This window comes from Phaenicophaeus curvirostris, chromosome 7 (assembly GCF_032191515.1).
Source record: "Phaenicophaeus curvirostris isolate KB17595 chromosome 7, BPBGC_Pcur_1.0, whole genome shotgun sequence".
NCBI lineage: Eukaryota > Metazoa > Chordata > Aves > Cuculiformes > Cuculidae > Phaenicophaeus > Phaenicophaeus curvirostris.
This window is the reverse complement of record NC_091398.1, coordinates 4,645,541-4,670,568: the sequence shown is the minus strand read 5'-3', so window position 1 is coordinate 4,670,568 and position 25,028 is coordinate 4,645,541. Positions and strand designations below refer to the sequence as shown.

General features: G+C 41.2%; 2 protein-coding genes across 2 annotated transcripts in view; one reads left to right on the top strand and one right to left on the bottom strand.

The window, feature by feature from the left end:
- Positions 1–25,028, top strand: part of ACKR3 (atypical chemokine receptor 3) — a 198,762-nt gene that overhangs the window by 79,286 nt on the left and 94,448 nt on the right. The window lies entirely within an intron of this gene.
- IQCA1 (IQ motif containing with AAA domain 1) overlaps positions 1–25,028 on the bottom strand; it is a 150,315-nt gene that overhangs the window by 36,486 nt on the left and 88,801 nt on the right. Inside the window, exons 8-10 of the mRNA XM_069860495.1 lie at positions 14,890–14,974; positions 8,546–8,671; positions 3,907–3,982 (exon numbers count right to left, since the gene is read on the bottom strand). Coding sequence (XP_069716596.1) covers positions 3,907–3,982; positions 8,546–8,671; positions 14,890–14,974 — 287 coding nt within the window. The remainder of the gene's footprint in view (positions 1–3,906; positions 3,983–8,545; positions 8,672–14,889; positions 14,975–25,028) is intronic.

The following is a 25,028-nucleotide window of genomic DNA, read 5'->3' as shown; positions in this document are numbered from 1 at the left end:
TAGTTGCTGTGTTGTTCTTTTATAGACCAACAAAACATTTCGAAGTTATTTTTAAAGCAAGGTCAGGAGGCTAAGGATGTTATGTTTTCACTGGCCGGTCAAAAGAGCCTGGTATTTTGTTACAGACAGGGTCATCCAGCTACAGGAGATATTTTTGTGCGTGTGTGTATGCAGTGCAATATATATCACCTCTTCTAAAATAGCGTATGCTTATCGTTGGGTTAATTTATATGCATACCACTCTAGCTCAGGACTCAAAGGCAGCTCAGTCCACTAATGTGACTGTTAATGCCACTATCACAGCAGTATTAGTTTTCACTCTGCAGATTAGTAGGTTATTCCAGTATACCTGAATTTTAGAGAAGAGCTTGTGACTAATAGTTGAAATATGTTCATCTGAAGCACGAAGCTTTTCTCTGAAATGATTATTTTCAACCTCCTGGCAAAAGGATTTGAATCTTTTGGTGCCTGGTTAAAAATACACAATGTCACCCACCTTAAAATTTGGACCGTGGGGTGTTTGGGCTGAATTCAACTATCCTCTGCAACACGAAGCAAGTTGAATATCAACTGGCCATCTGTATAACAGGGCACGTTGCTGCCTCGTTACACAGGGCAAAAAATAAAACCCAAGAAGGAGGTAATGATGGAGACTGCTTACATTTGCTCCATTCAAACTTATGCTATTCCAGTGTCAAAGCAGATGTCACACAGAAATGGGCTGTTTCAAACAACAGTATTATAACAAGGGCTCTAGATGGAGCTTGGCAAATGTAGTTTAGCAACTAGGAAAACTGCCAAATGCAGTTTTAGGAGAGTAGAAGTCTTCATGAATTCCTGTGAAGTTCAAGTAGTTGTTCTGGCTTGACAGAGCCAGGAAGAATCATTGGGGTGGAAGAGTCTGTAACCAAAATGCTTAGATCTCTGGAAAATGCTCTATGTATTTTTTGAATATTTAAGTTACCTAAGAACAAAGCAACCAGTTTGGGGAGATGGGGAAGACTTATTTTCATTGAGTGTTGTTGTTCAGTCAGCTATCATTTAGGTAAATTTGAGACATGCTCATAAATGTCTTTAAATGATTCCATTGTAGGCATCTGGTATAAACCTTTCTTAATCAAGCTCCTTTACTTCAATGATGTTTTCAAGATTTATGCACCAATAAATTTGAATTTCTCTGCAAACTGTGAGAGTAACAGAGTGATTTCTACATAAGAATAGAAAAAAATTCCTAGTGCAGACAGACCAAACTCAAACCTTTTTTTTTTTTCTAAATGGTTCTCCTACTGATATGAAAGCAAGCTAAAATTAAAAATACAAGAAACTGTTCACAGTGTTCTGGTCAGAAGTTCTAGATTTGATTCTGGAGGCCTTGAAAAAAAGAACCTTATCCACAGCCAGCTTAAAAGGAAATTATTCTGAACATCCACCAGGTAGTAGAGTGATAAAGGGTGTCCTGCGATAAAAACTACTGAGTGCTTGTGAACGAGGCAGGGGATAGTGCTGCTTGGAGGAATTACCAGCTGTTTACCAAAAATAAATATGGTGTTGAGTAGACTTGGCTCTCCAGGAGAGGAAAAAAAAAAAAATCCACCTGAAGTTTAACTGAAGAGCTATGGCCACTTACTGTGCATAAGACAGAACTGCAGCTACTCTTTGAAGCTTGCAAGAGAGCTCTTTCCACTCTGAGGCTTTCTGGTTGTGCTCTGTGCAGAAAACTGTTCCTTCTTATATGCTTTTAGGGACGTGGGAGTAGCTATCAGCTCTGGCAGGATGGGCTGGAGGTGAGCGTTGGTGTTTAACTTTGAATGCCAGCCTGGAGTCTTTATCTACCACAAAAGGCTGCTTGCGTGTTCCTGACCTACTTGAACACCGAGCACATGATTGCAGTGCACCTGCAAGTGCTGCCAGTATGTAATGGTAACAGAGGTAATTGCAAAGACTGGCTTTAGGCATCCAATTCAGGGGTCTGAATAGGAACACTGACTCCACAGTTGAGATACAGGAACACGACACCCCCCCCACCCCAGGTCAGCTCTCACCTTCGTGTAGAAGTTTAACATAATTAACCCCCAAAAGTTATGTATTTGGCAGAGCTCAAAGCAAATATCTTGTTAGGAATGGCAGTAATGGCATTCAGATAAAATTTAGGTGACAGGCATCCTCCATCTTCACATAAATCCCATGACTTGTTATTACTTGAAATAACTGTGAAATTTGGGAGTGTCTATTACTATTAAAGCAACCTGTTGACCTCTGCGGTGATTTTATTCCTAATACTTGTATCTGCTGCCCTGTTAGGTAGCACTATTAAAGAACCTGTGCTGAGGTTACAGCCAAACATTTTTCCTATGACCTGGAGCAGAGTTATCTGCACAAACATGAGTTTGTGAATTTGCAGTTCAGCCTCATGCCAAAGCCTGTTAGATGGCAACCCCCTCCTGTCCTCTTTATGCTACTTTGCAACAGGAAGGACATCTGTGTTCCTCCTTCATTGTTCTTGGGATTTGCAGATGGGAACACTGCTCTTGAAACTGCTCTTTTTGAGTTGTGAGGTGCCGCTTCGTCCTGAGTGCACAGAAAAGAACAAGCAATGCTCTCGGCCAGTTAGGGAAAGAAGTATTAGGTGAAGTTGGTCCTTATCTAAAACTCCTGCTGACTTAAACGGGGTTCTGATGTAGCATCCAAGAGCAGAACCTGTGACAACTCCTATTTAGCCATAAAACTGCTTTATGATTTATAAAGTGTAAGAAGATCCTAATTGTTACAGGTCAGAAGTCCAGCAAAACAGTACTGATGTATGTTTAGTAAGTTGTATGCTTCTTTCTCTCCAGCTGCACCGAGTCAAGCAGCAAACTCGATGCCAGTAATTTGTCAGCAGGAGAGAATAATGGAGACTTTTTATATGAGGAATCTTAGCAAGCCACTAACTCTGCGGAGTGGGAAAGATCTATTTAATAGTTGATACTAGAAACGGCATGAAATGTAGCAAAAATAAATCCTAAAGCTTTGATCAGGCCCACTGTACAACAAAGGAGTTCAGTCTGGCTTGCCTGGCCTTTGGAGTCTCTTTGTGCTGTTCTCTTAGAGTTCATGGGACAGATGCTCCTTTCCATTTCAGACAAGTGCATGACTTCCATGCTCGCTTCCAGCAAACTCGCTTGTGTATCTATGGAGCACGTTGCAGACAAGTGGTTAGGAGATGGGCAAAGGCATCGAGCGTAGAGGAGAGGGCAGAAGAGAGATGCAAAAGAGCAAGATGTCCTTTAGTGTGAAATTAATCTTTTAAATTTGAAAAATCATACTTTTGGATGCTTTCTCAAAGTGGAAAAACAGCCAGTCTCCTAGCCATCCCTTTGAGTTGCACGTACTTCGAAGCAAGCATATTGATTGTCCAGCAGCATTTGCCTGAAAAGATGATTCTCCAACTAAAATGTATAACAAAAATAATTTCTTTAGCTGTAGACTGTGTAGGCAAATGTATCCATGTAATTTTCCATGAATGAGAGCAAGACAGGATAAAGAGTTACAGGAACATGAACACGTTCATGCCGATTTACAGTGTGGCGATTTTGAATGATCTGCTATTCAGATGTCACTTGTGTTGCCCTCAAAATCCAAGCAAGCCCCTGCATGATGATCAAAGCACTTTGGTTTTAGTACAGCCACTTTCATTTATACATAAAAGTACCTTCCTGAATGATTAGCTCAATCATTTTGAGAGACTTGTAAGACTTGACTGGTACCAAGAGACTCCCTTCCTAAACAGCCTCTTACCTGATATCCTCATTTCTATTATGTTCCATAGTCTGGGCAGCTGTCCAGCTTGACCTTACAGAAATGACTTTCAGATTAAACTGAATTAGAAGAACATTCTACCTGTAATAGTTATCTTTTTCTACTGACCTTTGTATTGTCTGATTTCTTCCTCCAGTATTGAAAGGAAATTACTGGGAGCCATTTTCCAGCCTTCCTCTTCTTCCTAGATTGCGGGGGGTGGTGTGGAAAGAAAAATTGCTGTGTTAATAGGTAGAAACTTTGCAAGTGCCATAACTTTCATTGGATTTTTAAAGATTGGTTTTAATTTGAAGAGTAAGACAGTGTTGTTTCATTGGGTAAAATTTTCCTGGCAGGGCGTGTGAAGACTTTCTCTCTTGACTGAAGAGAAGAGGGGGGGTGTTGGTTTATCACTTGAACTACTGAACCTACAAGAATCAAAAACTTAGGCTTATTTCAATGTGTAATATAGGCAGCAGACTTGCAACATGTACACAAAATTACCTTGCTTTTTTTTCAGTTACTCTTATTCTATAGTTGCTCCCCTGTCCCCAAAAGGAATTCCCAGCTTGTGGGTAATTCCAAGAAATTGAAACCCATTTTAGTCTGTAATCAGAAAGAAAAAAAGTGATTGTGATGTATCTTGCTAAATAAAATATTTTGTTTTGACTTTATCAAAACGTTTTGACATTGAGTTCTCTGAAGTAAATGACAGTGATGTGTTCCTGAAAGTGTTTTATTTCATTGAACCAGTATTTCTGCTGGAAAAACTTGTCAGAAAATGATGGAAGTTTCTTCGTGTTGTATCAGTCATAAGTCTGCAGATTGTTAGAAGGTAATAGTTACTTGTGGGAAATTAGATCATCATGTGGGGAGGAGGCGAGTGTGGATTTATGTGAGAGCATACAAGTTGTATCGGGCTTTGCTAACCAATGTGGAGTCTGAGAACCGCTGGTTTTATTGCTAAGGTATAGCATGCAGCTCCTGGAATAAATTGGAATGAACCAACCCTCCCTAAATATGCCTCTGTAATTAGGTGTCACTGCATACCTTCTATCAGTAGATACAGTTCTGGCCAGGTCATGAGAATTATTGAGTATCTGGTTTTATTTAGTGTTATTACAGTAATTAAAGTTTGGGCCCAGAAGGACATGCGAAACCTAATTACGCTTAGCGCTTTTTTTACCCTGTGCTCTGTAGATGTATTTGAAAGATTCTGGAGGAGTTTCTTCACTATCAAGAACTGTTCTGGTAAAGCATAACTACGTATTTAAGGATTTGATACCCAGAGCTCAACTTCCCAGTTACTCTGATGTATTCTCAATTTTTGCAGGGTGTAGTGTCTTGAGACTCGTCCTTGGATCTTTTGCAGTGGGTAGAATACGTTGCTTTTAACATTCTCCTATGACGTTCTAAGAAGAAATACTGATAACTGCTAACTATTTTAAAAAAAAAGGCAAAAAACCCCACCCTACCCTGAATAGCCTGAAGATGGGTTCTTAATTTTTTACCCTTTTAATAGCATAGGACACATTAATGTTTCTTTTATCGTTACAAATAAGCCAATAAATCACTTTAATTACTAGCTTCAATGACTTTATATGCTGATGTAAATAATACTGTTGTTAGTTGCATTGATTTTAATCAAACTGTCCGCATATCTGAGGGGCAGTTGCAGAATGCTGTTGTGTTCCCTTTTGCCTCTAACAGCCTGAGAGTCAATGTCACATAAAGAACTTCTTGCCTTTGAACTCAGTTGGTGTATTTTTCTGTGTTCATTTGATTGATTCCATGCTTGTTCTGCACTAAGTATGCAAAAGCACCTCAAACCAGCAATATATGTTTCAATCGAAGCAGAGATATGGAAATAAGTCTGAATGTCCTACTGAAGCTTTCCAAAGCTTAGGTGATTTTAATTCTACAGCAGGGGATACTTTGAATTGATTCCATCATGCCTTTTTGCTATGGAGAATTTGCTAATGGGTTTCACTAAACGGCAAAATGTTTCTGAACGTTAAACACTGGATGAAATTTAGGGATGCGTGACCTTGCTTGTGTTGGGTGAGATGGACAGGTTGTAGTCCAGACTAGGTTAAAGTGTGCTCTGTATTGAGAAGAGGGATCATATGGTGCTAAATTTGGATTTTTTTTTTCTTAGGTGTCTAATGGGAAATCAAATCAGCACCATACAGAGAAAAGAAAATGAAATAACTTTGATATCAAATATGCATTTTTCAAGATGGCTATCAGGCTTTTTAGAAATATTTAAATTTCCTTCTGGGATCAAACTCTTGTTTTCTTTAAGAACTCAAGTTAGGAGCAGAGCTTTTTTCCTGCTAGCATTGCTATGACTTATAGCCTATACTTATTTTAATAAGAGTCCTGCTGTTGGAACTTCCAAATACTTCTCAGCTGGTCTTAGATAGTATTTTTTTTCCACTCTGTCAGCATTATAACCTCAGAGAGAATGTTCCCTTTGTTCTTTCTCAATGAACCATAAAGAACCTGACATAATGGCTCAGAATTTTACTTGACAGGACTTGTGATGGCTGAAGCGATGAGAACGACATCAAGCTATAAAACCACAGAGCTTTGTATTTTGTATTTCACCCCACTTCAGAACAACCTCGCAGAGGCTGGAAGAAGTGAGGTTAATTTTTGGTATTGTTGTCTTATCTATTGAAATGTGCAAAATCAACAAGGAATCAAACTTGTCTTGTGAAAGTCAGGTTTTTGAGTAGATGAGTGAGTCGCTATCCAGTTTCAGAGGGTTGGGTTGGGCCTTTTCAGCATGCCTGAACATGAACGTCTCACTTTGACTAAGACTGAAGTCTCTGGAACAGCATTTTCCATTGTCTGTGAGACCAGAGGCATCACAAGGCTTTGTTCTGGGGCAGTTGAGCTGGGAAGGAGTGAGGATAAGGGCGAAGCCATTGGAAGAAACCCTTGTGAATGCTCCCCAAAGGAGCTACTTTGGCTGAGATGCTACAGGGTTCTGAAACTGTGAAAACAGTCTTTAAAGTCTCTAATTTCAAAAGCTTTTCGAAGTTATTGCCTTTGTAAGTGTACTTTTATCTGATCTTTCCCATAGTATTACGCAGCGTGTGTGCTGATTTAAGGGGTTACACCATGAAGTGGTCCCACAGAGCTGAACTCAGCGCTAGTACAAGTCACCAGAAGTCTTAAGGACAACAAAAAACTCTGTATCAATATTATTTGGCTTAGATCTGCAGGCATTACACTCTCTCCTCTGTTGCTGTCCCAGGGCAGCTCTGCTCTGATGCTAAAATGCAGTAAGGTGGTACCACTAATCACAACTTCAACTAATTTGGGTGTTACACCTTCAGTGATGCTGTGAGTGCCCACTGTGATAGTGTCACCTTGACAGCAAACACCTCCTTGACAAGTGTGACCAGAACTGAAAAAATGTCCCATTTGCACAGGAGCAGCCTTTCTAGCTGGCAATGTAAGATCAGGCTGAAAGAACTTGGAATCGGATTTATGAACGCTGTTCCTTCAGCCTACTGTGCATCCTCATTTCCAAAGAGGGGAAAAACCCATCCCTAACCTGCCAAACTTTTTCTATCACCTAAATAGTATCTCTGCTCATTGAAAACACTAAGTTAAGCATCAACACTTAGGCACCTACATCCCACCTACATACCCTGATGCCTCCCAAGTTCACATAGTTTAGGTTCCTGTCTAGCTCTTCTAAGAGCTTTGGCCAAATTAATGGATGTTGTCCAAGAAAAGCATCTTTTTTTGTTGTGTGGTTGTGCTAGGGTTAGAACTTAAAATTAATTTGCGTAAAGCTTGCAGTAAGGAGTAAGCTTTGCCCCAGAAAACTCACCCTTCTCCTCCACATACTTGGTGAGAGATTAATGAGCCTTATTAAAAAAAAAATATTGTTTCAACTTTGTTTATACTATGAAGTTAAGTGAGAAAGAAAAGTTGCTGCTTCAGCAGAAGCCTACAATTTTTGTTGTATAGCTTGCTTTTGAAGATGCCCTTTTCTCTATTTCACAGGTGTTTTTCTTGGTGAACTTGCTCCTAAAATAACTGGGGAGCACACCTTGTGAAACCACATCTTAATGTATTAAAGATTTTAGGGAGTTTATCACATTAAGTGGTGTCCCCTGTGATTTGAAGCAAAGAAAAGAGTTCATGCCCTAAGAATGTGAACAGAAAATATATGACTCTTATTTACAGGCTTACAAAATACCAGCTTGCAGTACAAGAAATGCAACTGGCCTATTTGGACCGGTACCTATAAATCACTTTGAAATGTTACAGAAGCTCTGATGCAGGTATCTGGCTAGGACTAAGGTTCTTGTTCCCTAGTTCTTGTGTGAAGGGGTGGCAGTACCCAGCACTAAAAGTGGAAACGCTTGGCTAGATTGCTGGATGCCTTTTTCTTATCTGCACAAAAAAAGCAACGGTGTTTTGCTAAGTGCATCCATGCTGTCTTAGTAGAAATGTCAAAGCCCTAAAGTGCAATTTTTCCTTAGTCTGTATCCCTGGCACTCTGCATCTACATTGGCTCTTCCTTCAGAGCTGAGTCATGGCTGTGCGAATGGTCACTCCTAAAATACAAGAGGTAAACTTCAGTTCCCCAGAACTGAGACTGAGAAGGGACCAGTCTTGGCTGGATCCTGTGTCTTCTGAAGCCCTGGTGACCAGTGTAAGTTAAGCTAATACCCTTTGTGAACACATGGCTGAACAGGTTGGACTTTAGCTCTGTTTTTTTTTTTACTCCTGTAAGTCTTACTTTTTTCACTTTTTTCTCTGGCTTTTTTCCTTTCATTTTCTCCTTCTCTGCTTCTTTTCCCTTTTCCCCCTTTTTGGCTTTTTCCTGCAATTCCATCTTTTTTTTCTCCTCCAGTTCTGCAGCAATCTGAAAGAGAAAAACAAAAGCATAAAAAGCTGGTCAAACATTTTCATGTGTGAGGTGTTAGATGTGTTTGCAGGAGTTACAAACCAGTGTGGATTTTTCCTCCTTCACTTTCATCTTGCCAATATTGGGGAAACAAGATAACCAATGCATTGCTTGGTAGCACTCTTTGCACTCTACAGTGGCTGCTAGTTACTTAGAAGTCCTTTTAATTTATGCTGAGGGCATTCCCACTTGCAAACTTTAACATAGGTTCTGACTATCCCAATGTATTATTGAAAAAGGTGATTTTTGTCTTAAAATTCCTGGGCTTTTATAGAATCATAGAATAGCGTGGGTTGGAAAGGACCCGAAATATCATCTAGTTCCAACTCCCCTGCAATGAGAAGAGACACCTCCCACTAGATCATGCTGCCCAAGGTCCCATCTGACCTGACCCTGAACAGCTCCAGGGATGGGGCAGCCGTGACTTCTTTGGGCAACCTGTGCCGGGGCCTCATCACTTTCATAGTGCAGAAATTCCTCCTTATGTCTAGTCTAAATCTGCCCCTCTCCAGTTTACAGCCGTTGCCCCTCATCCTATCACTACAAGCCTTTTGAACAGTCCGTCCCCAGTTTTCTCATAGCCCCTTCAGGTACTGGAAAGTCGCTATAAGGTCTCCTCAGAGCCTTCTCTTATCCAGGCTGAACAATCTCAACTCTCAGCCCCTGTCTTTCTCTGGGAGGTGCTCCAGCCCTCTGATCATCTTTGTAGCCTCCTCTGGACCTGCTCCAACAGCTCCAAATCCTTCTTATGATGAAGATTCCAGAACTGGACACACAACTCCAGATGAGGTCTCACAAGAAAGGAATAGAGGGGCAGAATCACCTCCCTTGACCTGCTGGCCACACTTCATTTGATGCAGCCCAGAATACGGTTGGCCCTCTGGGCTGTAAATGCATGTTGCTGGCTCATGTCGAGCTTCTCATCAATCAGCAGCCCCAAGTCCTTCTCTGCAGGGCTGCTCTCAGTCACATCAGCCGGCCATCCTGTATTGAAACCCCTGATTGCCCCGACCCATTTTATAGAGCAAGACCAATTCCTGAAACCAACCAGAAGCACAATATCCTAATGACACACAGCTTAAAGTTCCCTCTGGACTTGGACTCAGATTTTGAATTTGCCCTGGTGTTCCTAAGGCAGATTGATTTTAGAGATGGATTTTTGAACGATTGCCCTGAGGTATGTCTAATTTCAATATGCGACTAAAGAGTGAAATTTTCCTAGTGGGGGAGAGAGATTGGATAGAGATATTGTGACAAGCTCTGACAGCTACACATGGATCGCCTGGCATCTTCATCCCTGCAAGCCAGTAGCAGCTGATAACTATGTACAGCTACATAATTTTCCATAATTTTAGTTTCTGGCCATTTCTATTTTATTATCTAAAAAATGCAGAGGGTGAAATTTGCTGCTTCTACTGTTCTCTTGCTGCCAGGCACCTTTTATTGTGTTCTTTTGCAAGATCAGTTATTGATGTGTCTAAACCAGAAAATCTGTGGCCACTGAAGTTTATTAATGGGTCATTAATATTGGCAGTACTGTGAAAGAGTAAAAATTAAAGTATTTTCAATTGTAAGATGTGTCTCCTGTAATAGTGAAAATATTTGTTTTCTAACAAATGCCTTTTAATGCACTGAAGATTGGACAGTGGAAGTAGAATGCCAGCAAGGGCTACCCTTTGCAGCCAGTGAAATTTCATTAATAGATTTCCCCAAGCATTTCAGTGTCTTACATTTAATTAAATATGGTAATTTAAACCCCAAGTGCCATTCAGTCATATCTTGCGGTGATAAGCAGTGAAGCATTTCATTCCCTGGGATAGATTAACAGATTGAGTAGAGTTCAAAATAGGTTTTTAGTGTCCCAGCAGGCTTGTTGTATCCAAAACCAACAGAGCTGCTCGAAAGGTATCCTTCACTGTAGGGCTAGTGCTCTGCCAGGAATCCAACCTCGTCACCTCCACCCTCTGCTTTGACTGCCTACCAAAGGATAACGCTCTCCAGCATCTCAGAGGTGGGTTTATCCAGCAGGATACCTGTAAGCACACATGTGATTGACAAAAGGCTTAAATTTTAAGCAGAGTTTGGGTTCTACTGCTGATATTTGAAGTGTATCCAGACTCTGAAACTGTTTGTTTTCATGTTTTCATACAGATGAATAATACTGAAAGGAGTTTCTCTTCTCATGAACCTGCTCTAACGGGACCGAGCTGTTGAACTGTCCTTATCCCTCTGCCTTGCCTTCATCTGTTTTGTAAGTTGTCAAGAAAAAAGCTTGTATTTACTCTTTCCATAACTGCAAGATAACCCAGGGCACTGAGTCTTCAACTAATTGCTTATGTAGGGAACAGAAAAATGGTGCTTGCAGTTAGCACTGAGTGAAACGTGCAGTAACGCGAGAAGCCACATCTGGAAAACATGCTCAGTGACTGTGGGCAGAGGTTGCCTGCATCCAAACAACATCTGTACAGCCTCTCTCCTGGGTGCCTTCTCAACATAACTAGTCTGAGATGCTAAACAGTTTCGATGAAATGCTCCAAAGCAGCTGGCAATGCTGTCAGCCTGTGGAGCCTGACTCTTCTGAAGTGGCTTTCTGCTTCCTAAAAGAGAAAAACTGGGTAAATATAATTTATCTTTTTCTGTGTCAGATACACCTTCTCCTGTATATTCTTTTGGCGTAGCTTCCCCAGCTTTGCTTTCACCTCTGCTTTAAGCAGCTCCATAATTGCAGAGGATTGGGAGCTGGGGTGAAGCTGGCTGCTTATCTAACCTTGACTGGTTTGTGTTCTTCAGTACAGAACAATTTTCCCTCTGGCTACAAGAAGATGCCTGAAGAATCTAACAAAAGAAGAGGAAAGGGAAGGGCAAGCAAAGGTTAGTTAGAGATACTAAGCAATTCACCCACATTATAATACAGCTTTTTTCCCTGAAGAAAACTTTATAGTGGAAATAAAAGCAGATGTCTTCCTAAATTATGTTAGATTGCCCTTTCCTAGGTTGCCTCTTTTTGAAATCATACTGAAAGCACTTTAAAATCTCTTAATATTGGGGAAGAGAATGTACTATCAGTAAGAACAGATGAATTTTAGTCTCCTCTTTTTTTTTTTTTTTTTTCCTAGTCTTGCTGTAAGATCATGTCTGTCATGCTAGTGATGACTTCTGTCCAGTAATGGTTTTTTCCGAGGCTGAAAAGATGGTTTTCACTAATGTGATAGCCCACGAAGACAAATTGATTTTTCTAGTCATAGACCAGTTTAAGTGCATTTCCAGACTTTTGCAGTGTAAATCCCCTTTTTTTGGGGAAGAGAGGGGCACTAAAACGAGATGCAGCCTGTGAAAAGAAATGCTTGACGTTGCTTTATGAGCCAGGTCTCTGAAAACACCAGTTGTTGCCAGTAGGACTTGCTTGTGTGCTATGTTCCTTGGCTGTAGAAAGCTTTATGTTGGCTCAAGCAAGCTGATGCTCGAGGTAAATGTTCTTCCTCAAGAATAAGTCTTCTCCTCATCCCTTGAAAGAGGATGTAACTTGAACTTCTTGTCATCTTAGTGTTGTGGGCATAAATGAAATGCAGGGATAGAGTTGAGTTTGGGAATTCTGGATCTGGATTTGCAGCTGTCGTGGGTGAAAGAGCCTCAGAGCCTTGTATTTCTGGCTCTGAATCGATTTTGAAGTGAAACACTTTGCACGCACATAGCTTAGTGTTCCTGAAGGAAAATGTGCTCTCTTTGAGTATTAAATCAGAAGAAGTTATTATGAAATCTAAGACAAAATGTTTCTCCTAGAAAACAGAACTGTTTGGGATGCAGAGGGATGTCGTTCTCGTATCTGAGTAGTGCGCCAGACAACAGACTCCCAAGTTGAATCACTTCTACGTCCCTTGCAGCGTGCTTTGGGATCTCTTTGGCATAACTTTTAGAAAGGTATTTGTAAAAAGTCATTAGAGCAGTTTGTGCAGAAGGCCAGCTACGTTACAAAGTCAAGTAAGGTCAGAGTTGTCAAAGGAGAAAGAAATATAGAATGTATAATAATGCAGCAATGGATCGTGAAGTGATTAATTTGTATTTTATTTTCCCCAAAGTGTCTTTACCTAAGTCTTATAAAATGCTCACTTTTTAAATACAGTTTGGTCTTGATTTTTCATGGAGTTTAACTTGGGAGTAACCAACCCATTCGCAGAAGGTAATATATACAAGAGGTGAAATCTCATCTACCCTGATATCAAGGACAAAACACCCATTAACTTCTTTGGGGCCAGGATTTCATTTATGATGTTGCCCAGTAGACCAGTGTGGAACAAAACCACTTGCCTTAGGGATTTTTAATATTCAGGCTGACTCAGATGAACAAAAAATATTTTACTTGTCTGACATTCAGGTACAATTAAGAAAGTACTGAACTTCCTTTTGCCAACTGCATCCTGAAGATCTGCTAGGGTTATGTGAAATGTGTCCTGCTCCTGGTTGTGCTCACTAAAATGAGAGGAAAAAATGGGCCTGAAAAATCTCTGAAAAGCAGATAATTGCTAGTGAAAATTTGTTGGAAAAAGTTGTGGGTTATTTTTTTTCTTCAGAGTGTTTTCCTTTTGTGTAAGGAAAATGAGGTAGTAACATAATCTCTCTAGACTTTGGTTTCCTTAATTTTTTTGTGCAAGGAGAAAGCAGACACCCAGGAAAGACAGCAAAATAGCTGAAGGAGGGAATTCAAAGCTGGGAGTAGGACAGGAAGAAAATTATTTCACCAGAATCTATTACTATATTCAGTCTCACTCAGTATAATTTCTTGTGATGTCGTGTTTATCCTTGTTGGCGGCAGATCTAATGAGCCTGAAGTCCCCCGAAGCCTTCTCCAGCAATAAGCCGTGTTCACTGGGTGAGTCTCCTGCTTCTTGGAGCAAGCAAAAAAACCTTCTTGATTCAGCATGTTTCTACTTTAGAAGCTAAAAACCTAACTGGGCCTCTTTTACTCTAGGACTGAACAGCAGAGTGGCTTAAACAAAGGCTGGGGGTTGACCTTGGTGTATTCTGGATTGGGTTAAAACCAGGAGCATGCTCTGAGCTCTGTTTCAGCAAGGCATGGAGAGCTGTTTGTAGGGGTTTCTTTGCATATTTTTGCAAGCAAAGAAACTAATGGTCAGAGTACTGCTCTTAATGCTGAGCTAGTCTGTATTTACATCCCCTCAAACCGCACTGAAGACTGCTATTATACCCCAGGCTTTTCCCTATGATTCCAGGAAAGCCCAAATTCAAAATATTGTTTTACCTTACCTGCATTAGACCATCGGTTGCAACTACTGAATACAACAGTCTGCCTCAACAAAGGAAGTTTATTTTAAGGACCGGGTCAAATTTTTTGACCATTTAGTTTTCCTAGCCCCCAAGAACACGCCTGGTTCACTGAGGGGCCAAATCCTGCTTCTGTGTGCAGGGCTTCCTGTTTATAATTTCCCTCAACAGGCTCATCATCCTGCTAAGGTCATTGTGGTGGGTGGAAACAGCTTCAAGTGCTGACCACTGTCTCAGCTGGTCTTAATCACTTTCTCTGCGTGACACTTGGATGATCGGAGGAAGAGATTATCAGCCACTTCTCTTAGCTAGAGAAGCCAGGAGAGGTTTCTTTACCAGGAAAAGCTGCATTCGTTACAAAGATACATATGATAGACTAAGATACTTCCTTTGCTTGAACATGCCCGTTGTTCAAGCTCACTGAAGGGATCCTTGGCAGTAAATCAAGGTTTAGACCTCCCTGTATAAGAAACTCTTCTCTGCTTAAACTAACCTAGTTATTGCTAGACTGTGTTGATACTGGAACCTATTTCAGCCTCTAGGGTAGCTTTAGATGCCTATTTTAAGCCAAAGCTGTTTAATGCATGTTTCTGTTAGCAGGTAGCAGCAAACACATGGATTTTGGAACTTGCCCTTCCCTCTCAGCTACCTCAGATGTTTGTCAGTCTAACTCTTATGCTTGAGCACCTTCTCCCAGGACTAAATGGCTGCACAGCCTGAAAGGGAACCAGTTTTGAGAGAAAACAATCCTTGTGCTTGCAGCAAAAAGCTTTTTAACTACAAGGCTCCTGGTGTACGAGGCCATTGCTATGAAAAATTGCTACGTAGAGAGACATGTTTAGTGGAGTTTCCATCCCCAATTCCATTAACATCTTTCACGAGAGGAGCGACAGTACCTGCTCTGGAGTTTTCTCAGAAAGAAGAGCTATTGAACCTCCTTTCTTTTTGGTAGGATAGTCAGGAAACCTGCCTGTGAGATGCCTGTGTGAGAAACAGAAATGGAAAAGGAATTAAAATCAATTGCTTTTCATCTGCTTGACCAAGATGTTAGATGGTGGGGAAGCATAGAATCATAGAATAACCAGGTTGGAAGAGACCCACTGGATCATCAAGTCCAACCATTCCTATCAAACACTAAACCATGTCCCTCAGCACCTCGTCCACCCGTGCCTCAAACACCTCCAGGGAAGGTGACTCAACCCCCTCCCTGGGCAGCCTCTGCCAGTGCCCAATGACCCTTTCTGTGAAAAGTTTTTTCCTAATGTCCAGCCTAAACCTCCCCGGCGGAGCTTGAGCCCATTCCCTCTCATCCTGTCCCCCCCCTCACCTCCTATTCCAAAACAGAGATCTGGATTGCCTGTTAGAACAGTGGCTTTTTGTCCACTAGAATCACTAAAACCAGTTACCAATCCATGTCTCTTCTCCCACGGCACATCAAACTCTGAAAGCTCTTAGGGATTTTTTTAGGACTGCCTAAGACTTCATAGCTAAGAGACTTAAAGTGGCTACATTTATAGCTCTGCTCTCTGCTTTCAACATCTAGCTTGTAAAAAAAAAAAATATTGATTTTATTTAAGTCAGGTTTTGATCTACAAATTCTATGTTGTATTTCTGTTTGAGGATCTCCACCCTCAAATTTCATAGAATGGTTTGGGTTGGAAGGGACCTCAAAGATCAGCCAGTTCTGACCCCCTGCTCTGGACAGGGACATCTCCCGTTGGGTCATTTTGCTCAAAGCCTCATTCAACCTGGCTTTGAACCTTGCCCTTTCCAAGGCACTTGCACAATTAGGTGGTGAGGGGGTCATAAGTGACTTTGTGGTAAGGCTTCATGGATAGCTCAAATGACATAAGGTACTTCCAGACCTTTTGGAAAGAGATTAAAAAGATAGAAATAATAACTGCAGTCCAAAGGTCATTTATATTGATAAGATGATCTAGCTTCTTTCTCTTTTGTAGCTTTTTGGATTACGTCAGTAAGATTTTCTGTTTGTTCAGTAATAATGGAAAAATTTTCTGTTCCAAAGAAAATTCTGACACTTCAGAAAAAAAAATCTTTGTGCTACTTTCAGATAGAATGGTAATGTTTCCTCTAAATGAAATGAAATTTCCCCTGAGAAGAAAATAGCTCAGAAAGGTCAATGTGATTCATAAAAAATGCTTTAATTTTTTAAAACAACTGGTACCTTAAGGGACTTTGTGTCTTAACAGTAGACTAGAAGACTCAATTTTAAACTGAGATCCTAGAAGCAGAGTGTCTGTTATGTTTTTATAGTACCATGTGTATGGGTTGCATCTCTAGCTAGTATTAGTGTAATACAAATTACGAAAGAATAAACAGCCATTTGTCTGTGATTGTAAGCTCTGACTTGCAGGTTCAACAATTCCTAGTTCTGTATGCAAACAGATGCACAAGTTTGGTCACTGCATTCCCAGAAACCAGTTTGTGCGAACAAAGGATTGTCGTTGCTGGTGCATTTATTAAAAGATTCTATGAAGAATGGGATTTTTGGCTTCAAACCCCTGGCTAATTGAGTTTATCTAATGTTAGATGGTGTTTCATTTTTTACAAACACCAAGAAAATAGCTCAATTTTATGTTAAATGCAGTCTTGTTTTAAATATTGCTATAAGTCTGGCTCAGAGCAACAGATTTCTCAAAACCTGATATTAACGCTGTTGCTGCTTTACAAATGCCAGCTGGGAGGGAGAAAAGGCAATATACGCTGCGGGTGAAGAATCAGTTTGGAGTCCACCGCCCACTGAACATGTTATCAGTGCCAGCTTTCAGTATCTATTAGTGTTACATTTGGTATTCGTATTATGTTTTCACTTTTAAATCACTTACAGCTCTTGAAGATGGAAATATTTAACCTCTGGATGCATATGATGAGTGTATATATGAGTGTTGTAGGAACTCTATCAAATTTTGAAATTTAGAAGTGAGTTCCAGTTTCTTTGTAATTTGTATCTTGTGTGATTCTTCTGCTCACAACTGGTGCAGCTGTTTGCGATGATGTGGCTCATCTCATCTCTTTTTTTTTTTTTTTTTAGCAGCTACAGCAAGCGCTTATATTGAAAAATAACTTGATGTAGAGAGAAGGCAACACCCATCTTTCCACACAAGTGGAAGAAAAGTGTCAGCCATTTACTGGTGAGTCAACTGCCCAAGGACAGGGTCTTTTGGTTGAGGGCAATGCAGAATGTAAGTTCCCATGGTCATCAGTGACCTGAGAGCAGACAGCTACCACATGTTTCAGCTGGGCTCATTCTTTAGGGACATCTGTTTTTTTCTTTCTGGAGTTCATCTTTTCCTGCGTACCGATGCTCAGCCTATCAATCGCTGTCTAATGGTCAGGGAACTGTATTCATCATTCTTATTACCCTATCTGACCTCTTGTGGGTTTTCCTCTTTTATTTCTAGGTCTGAATGACTGCGGCTTCAGTCTTGTAATCTTGGAAAACTTATGCATGCATGACCCTTTTAGAAAAATTCCTCTCTTTACGAAGCCTTCTGAGTTCAGAGGTTAAACCAAGGCTTCAGTTGGCCTGTAAATCTGCACAGAGAATTGCATTCATTGATCTTTCTGGTCAAAAGTCCATTTTAAATGTAATGAATCTCAATTTTCATTCTCTATTCACATTTTTTGGCAGCATTCTACTTGGAATTATCACAATGGGTTGTCTGGTGCACTTGCATAAGACACCACTTTGGATTCAATTGGACCTGAACTATTTTAAGCTTGTTTTACAGTTGCTGATAATGACAAAACAACAGAATGAAATGAGCAGCCACGATGCACTCAATGGAACAGCCAAGGATATTTCTGTATCTTTATTCGATCTGGTATGCTGCATGTGATTTACGACTCGAGGGTCCTGCCAGGCATGACCCACTTGGAACAGTGAACAGCTCTTGAATTAGGAGATTCTTGCAAACAGATAGAATGATTTTGATCTTGATTTACAAGAACAATTGTTGAAATAATTTTAAACCACCCTCCCCTTTTGAAACTTCCTGGAAACAATGAAGTATTCATGATTAGGGTCAGTTCTAAGGCAATGATACCAAAAGAGAATTAATCCAGGTGATGTAAAAACTTGATCCAAGCTCGTCCCTGGTTTTGTTTTGCTAGAAGTTTAAAGGAGAGCTTTATGGTGGAAATCCTTCTTGGTTCCACTTGCAGAAAGTGGAGCTGCAGAGGTTCCTGTACTCAGCAACTAGGCTGAAAATTGAATGTTAGAGTAGAAGAGAGTTATACCTGCGCCTGCATTGTTCATGGACTCCAGCAGCTGAGTTGTAGCTACAGTCAATGTAAGGTTTTAGCCCATTAGAGATCCCAGAGTGTGAATTTCAGACTGGTGTTTGTTTGATTGCTCTCCTGGTTGAGCAAAGAAAAAGACAAGTACTTGGTCTGCATTTCCTCTTATCTGCCAAGTATTTGGTTTCAATATTCATAGTGCTTTCTTTGCACATCAGTCACTATTTAGCTGACAGACTACCCACCAAGTTCACACACCTGGTGCTTTCTCTGCACACTGTTGGAAGGTAAGCACTATGCAAAAATTAAGCTGGTGGTCGGAAAAGTCTTGTTGCTCATTGATGGGGTGAGGAGACGGTATTAATCTTAAGCCCTTCATAAGAAGAGTATTGGAGCGTGTAATGTATTTGAGAGATGTGGTATGTGTCAGAAACACCTGTCTTTTAGGCAAATCAGTACTCAATAAGTCTGTTACTTATTATTGTTTCAACATTTGTAGGAGAAAAGTTATCCGATTGTGCTTTTCCAGCACCTCATAAAAACATGCAAATGCCAGATCTGGAAGAAGCAACTCTTAATTCCAAACATGATTTCTTCAGCGGGAGCGTTGACAGTGTGTTAAGGACTGCAAGCAAGAGCAGAAGCAAATCCTATAGTAATAACCAAATTTCACATGGATGCAGTTCTAGTAAAACTGTTTGCTTAAATGAACAAATGAACCTTGTACAAATTGTGGCTGCTTGGTAGGACTGGACTCAGTGGCTGCACAGAAATCAAATGGGGTGAGATTGAAGGGTAGGGCTAGGAAGAAACCTCCACCTTGTGAGATACTTCAGCAGTGCCTTAGAGAAGCCTGAGGACCTCAAAGCCTGCTGCTTCCCAGCCTGCAGATGAGTAGTTGAGGATGGTTCTCGGGGGTGACCTGCTCCCTGTTGTGTATCTGCAGGTCACTGAACAGAACGCTGTGTTTGGGAGCCTTGTTTGCACTGCTGCAAAACAAACTGAGTGCCAAACCAAGTCTGCAGAAGGAGAAATATCTTTGGGTCACAGCCACAGCTCTAACAGAGCTACTAAAGGTTTCTGTGCTGCAGAGGATGTTGCTGAAGAAGGGACCTTTAGAAACTGTGGTATGAGAGAAATCCATTACTTTTCTGGAAAGCAGTGAAATCCTGTCAGAGGGAGCATAGCACGGGTTTGGCAATCAGCTTTACAGAAAAGCCATCTAACTGGAATGAATGGGGGCCCTAAGTCTGAATCAAATCAGCTCAGCTGGAAGAGGTGAGAGGATGGACAAAGGTGGAGAAGTAAAAAGAGACAATCTTCCAGTCCCAGCAAAGTAAGAAAAGGATCTGATAAAATTCTTGCCTTGTTTCTTGAGTTACTTTCTGTTGAGTGGTTCGTTGTTACTGTTCTCCCCCTTTCCAAACATATTCATCTTATAATAACTTAGATCCATCAATTTTAATCAAAAAAGAATGACTTTTTTATGGTCTGCAATGCAAACCCTATAGTCTCCAATTGTGTAGCATAGAGCTCTGGCTCTTCTGGGCTCAATTTTTGTTTTAGCACACAACGTATATAAATGTCCAGGTTTTAACTAGGTTCAAATGATTCTTTAACATCTCCAAATTGCCTCCTGGCATGGTACAAGTTGGCATGATGGGCAGTCTCTGCTCAGCCCTCGATGTTGCAGCACCTCAGTTCTAACCTATAAAATAAATTCCATATCTGGGAGGTGACCCTGCCCTGCATTTGTCTCATCTGCTGCTTTTTCCCCTTCTCATTTTAGGAGCATCACCTTTTTTTTTTTTTTTTTACGTATTTCCTCTCTATTCCACATTGCTCAGGGATGGTTATAGTTAAGGCTAAATATGGCTGTTGATTTATGAGAACACACCACTGATTTAAACATTTTGTCTGGTAATAGACTCAACAAGTTACTACCTACTCTGTTCTCTGGCATGACTTTACGTGTGTTATTCTTTCTTTTTGGCTATGGCTTTGCTGGCTAATTGCATAAAAGGCCTTGTCAGGAAAATAAAAAATAGTTCTTTGGAGGAAAAGGAGAGTTTAACTCTTTTCAGGGTAAGAAAGGATAGGGGCTGTGTGCAGAAGAAAAGGCATGAATGATGGCTGTACGCTCTAGGAGGAGGGACAGCAGAGTGTTCTGTGCAGAAAAGGAACAAAACCAAAGGGCGAGGAAAACTCTTTAAAGAAATAAAACACTTGTTGTTTTGTAGTCCTTGCCTGTTTCTGTAATCCCACCTGATACGGGTACTCTCAAACTACTTAAATGGCAGCGTTGGTTTATTTTAGGTGGTTTTGCTGAGGCATTTTCTTTCCTTTCGTGTGAGTGTGTTAGCTCTTTGAGAATCGCTTCCAGAAAAAATAACCTATACAATTACTTACAAAGCAAGATTGATTTCTGTCGGCTTCTTGTCATCCCTAATGGGTTTGGACACAGACATATTACAACTTCTGTTTTATCTAAGGTCCTGATCCTCTGAGTATTTTCTTATATACATGTTTATTATGCATGGAAATAATTTAGTGGAGTAACTTGCAGTGAGAAGCATTTGGAGGATTGGGAACTTTATTGTTCTGGATAAATATTGAGCTTTAAAACTTTAAGATCAAGTGTAGTGATGCCAACAATGTGCAAGAAGAAACATTCCCACGAGGGCATGAGTGTGAAAGGTTTGTGGCAAAAGGTGATATTCTTTATTATCATAACTATCATAATTAGAAACAATAGATGGTCTTTTGGGTACCTAATTCCTGCCTTAGATCTGAAATGGTCGAAGCGGGCTTCAAAGCCAAGTAATATTTGGGAACAGTTGTTGGAGGGGACAGACCTAAACGTGGAATGTGGTAATTCTCTCCAATAGTTTTATTGTGTGTGGTGGTATTGGCCAGAAAAGGTAGACCTTTGGCTGACCTAGTACCGTTGTTCTTAAGCTTCTTGAGTTCTTACAGTGAAATGTTCTGTTCTGCTTTGTCATAAAGCTATTTTACCTTTTCAAGGACCCTCTTGGCCTTTTAAGGATAGCAATAGGTAATTAGTATACTGGAAAAAGGAATCTCTGTTCTCCTTCAGACAGACGTGGGTTGAGCTTCTCTGCCAGCACTCCTGCTTTTCCTGCCTCCTGCTGTAAACTACAGGGGGATAATATTTTTATTTTCCTACTGTTTACTTCAGAATTCTGACTAAAATTATTCCTGGTTGAATTGGTGTAACTTTCTCCTTAAAATGGGTCAGACAAGGGAAGGCAGCACTACAAATTATAGTTAATTTTTGACTGGAAATAAAAGGCAATCTGGTCATGAATAATGCCAAGGAGAAGCAAAAAGGTTTATTTTACAGATGCAATAATAGCCTAAATTAAAAAAAAATAAAGAGGAATAATAAGAATAAAAATTTGGCAATATCAAAGCTCACAAAATGTTCTGGTAATGCTAATTTTGCCTGTCCCTCTCTACCCCTAAGAAAGGACTGCAAAAGAGCTCAAATCTGAATTAATTTAGGACTGAGAGAAGCCATATCCTGACGTAAGTAACTGAACTCTTGCAAGAGTTAATAACATCTAACCGTGTACAGAAAGCTTTTATAAACCTAGAGAAACAAGTATTAAATTTACCCACCACAGCATGGAAATAAGATTAAAGGGACTGGAAAGCAGATTCCTCTAAGGTTATTTAGGTTTTTCTGGCCTGACTCCTGCAACACAAAGCTGCTGGTAAGTCTGGTGTGAAGCACTCTGCAGTAAGAATGGAAGCATCTCCTGGTGGGACCTGAGGACATCTGGATGTTCTGTCCTGTCCCATCCCATCCCGCCCCTACCCTTGGAGGGAATATCTTCTCAGCAGGGCATAGTGTCACACAACACCATCTACACTGTGGTATTTCTGCTGTCTGCCTTGTCAGGTCTATTAGGAACTGCCTGGTTAGTGAGGAATTCATCAAAATGACTGTACATATTTGTGTTGGGGTAAAATCCTGCCTTTTTTCTTCTCTGAAAGCTACAGAACAGATTCTGGCATCCAACATTGTGCTCGGGGTTTTGTTTCCTAGGTTTACGCTTATTTTAGTGCTTGTCCTTCTCTCTTAGACTTGTTCATCACCCCTTGTTTACTAGACCCATGACATAGGCTATTTTCCTGCCTCGAAAGGCTGAAGGGCTGCTCCCTCTTCTTGCAGTCAGACTGTCCCTAGGCTTATTTCCAGTGTCAGCTTCCTGTTGACTGTCTGCAGCCTTTCAATGTAAGCGATCCTGTCAACCTGGTGTTGAGGAGAGGGTTGAGCAATCCTTCCTGCGGAGGAAGAACTCCCTTCAGGGCCCAGCACCACGTCTGGGGAGGAACCTGGCTGATGGAGTAATGAGTATTCTGGAGCGTGTAACTCTGGTTAAACTCTCATTTGTTATTTTTCTTCTCTTTCCATCCTCTTTAGAGTGAGGTCAACAATACAGAAGCTGGCTCAGAGAAACGCCAGGTCAAATTCCCTTTGCATTTACTGAATTCCTTACCTTTGGTCAGCTTATCCTGCCTTCATAGAATGCCGAACCCTGACTCAAATTGGCAATATTTTCTGTGCTTAGTATTGAACTTAGGAGACTGAAACAATTATGACTGGTTTTAAGCAAGATTACTTTAACTCAGACTAGAAGCTTTGTGAGAACAGCTTTCCTGCAGAGTCAGCCAGAGGGAATCAACAGTACTTTATTAACACAATATGAATTCTGTAAAGAGGAAAATCAAGCACGTGATTTTTGTAGCAAGGCCAGCCAAAAGAAATAACTTGCCCTCCAACACCACAAGTTTCTTTGGGATTTGGAGTGAAATGGAGGATAGAGAGCATTCTGTCTTACTGGATTTGTTTATGAGGAACTCGAGCAGTCACTTTTGCTTTTTAGTAGGCAAGGTGTTAGTGGAGCGAGACGCATCTCTGTGGAAGGGAAAGCAGGCTATAAACTGGGCATGGCTGCTTTAAATTGTTTCGCCATGGCCCATCACTAACCTGAAGATAATGCCATGGGGAGGGTTGAAAAATGGTGCCCTGGGCAGGTCACCCACCACCCAAGCTCTGTCAGTTCTCTCAGGACTTTGCCCTCTTCCTTGTTCTGAAATGGTTTTGCATATGCTGTATTTCTTCTGCCACCACCTGACTGCGAAAGGTACTTGAAGCATTTTAAGGGTATTAGCTGATTAAAAACTCTCTGAAATGACTTTGCTCTCCCAGAACCTATTGCTTATATGTCGCATGCATAGTTGCGTGCATGCATAATAAATTCAGCGTGCTCAGAGCGTGTCAAACTCCCTGCACGTGCTATGCAGCATATGCACCCTTTATATCTGTCCAGAAAATTGAGGACCAAGAACTTGAAAAAGAACAGAGAAGCTTTGTGCTTTGATTGACCCTAATTTAAATAGTGGAATAAAACCAGCATGGCACACAAGAGTAATACGTAACCTTGTGTCAGTGATTAAAACAACCCAGCCTACCTGATAAAATGATGTGTAAGTTTTATCTGGTTTGTACTTGCTTGCATCACTTAGGTGTGAAGGAGATGGGTGACTCTGGGGTGCTAGCGAAGGTGGCATCACATGAATTTGTGTAGCGTAATCTGTCTGCTTTATCTGTGGTGTCAATGCAGAAAATACAGTCCAGTCTGGCATAACTTCAATTTGCCTCATTTTCTGCCTCCTTGGATTAAGATGATCTGTATGTGCATGCTGTCTTCTCCAACCACTCTATCATGGCTGTCCTGTTCATGGATGACTGTGCTGCTGACCTGCTGCCTGCCTGTAATTTGACTTTAAGCGTTTGTAAAGGACAATGTGTAATCAGCATCCGTCAGGCATCACATTACTGCTTGGAAGGCTGGCTTGCTACTTCACTTAAGACCCATGCACTAGTGCTGTGCTAATGGCTCTGCTTGTAGCTAAGACTGCACCTCCTTGAAAAGCACTTCTGAGGCAGCAGAAAAACTTGTGCAGGGAATTAAAAGCCGCTCAGAGGAGAAGGACTTAGGGCTGCTGGTGGATGAGAAGCTCAACGTGAGCCAGCAATGTGTGCTTACAGCCCAGAAAGCCAATCGTATCCTGGGCTTCTTCAGAATTGTGGCCAGGAGGGTGAGGGAGGGGATTCTGCCCCTCTCCTCTGGTCTGATGAGATCTCACTTGGAGGTCCTGTGTTCAGTTCTAGAGTCCTCGGCGCAGGAAGGATATGGAACTGTTAGAGTGAGTCCAGAGGAAGCCACGAAGATGATCTGAGGGCTGGAGCACCTCCAATATGAGGACAGGCTGAGAGAGTTGGGATGCTCAGTCTGCAAAAGAGAAGGCTCTGGAGAGACCTTACAGCAGCTTCCAGTGCTGAAAGGGGCTCCAGAGAAAGTGGGGAGGGGCCCTTGATCATGGAGTGCAGGGATAGGATGAGGGGGAATGGTTTTCAGCTGAAAGAGGGGAGACAGAGATGAGATTTAAGAAGAAATGTTTTCCTGTGAGGGTAGTGAGGCTGTCCAGAGCAGTGGTGTGGCTGCCCTGTCCCTGGAGGTGTTCAAGGTCAGGTTGGATGGGGCTTGGAGCAACCTAATCCAGTGGGAGGTGTCCCTGTCTGTGGCAGTGGGGTTGGCAGCTGAAAACAGCACAGAGGATGTTCCTAAATTTTAAAGAAGGCAACCCAATATGCTGTTGTTTATTCCACTGTTGCTAATGTTGTTGTCCTCTTCAAGAGACTCAGTTCTCTGTGGCTCACCTGAGTGTTTAAATGAACTAT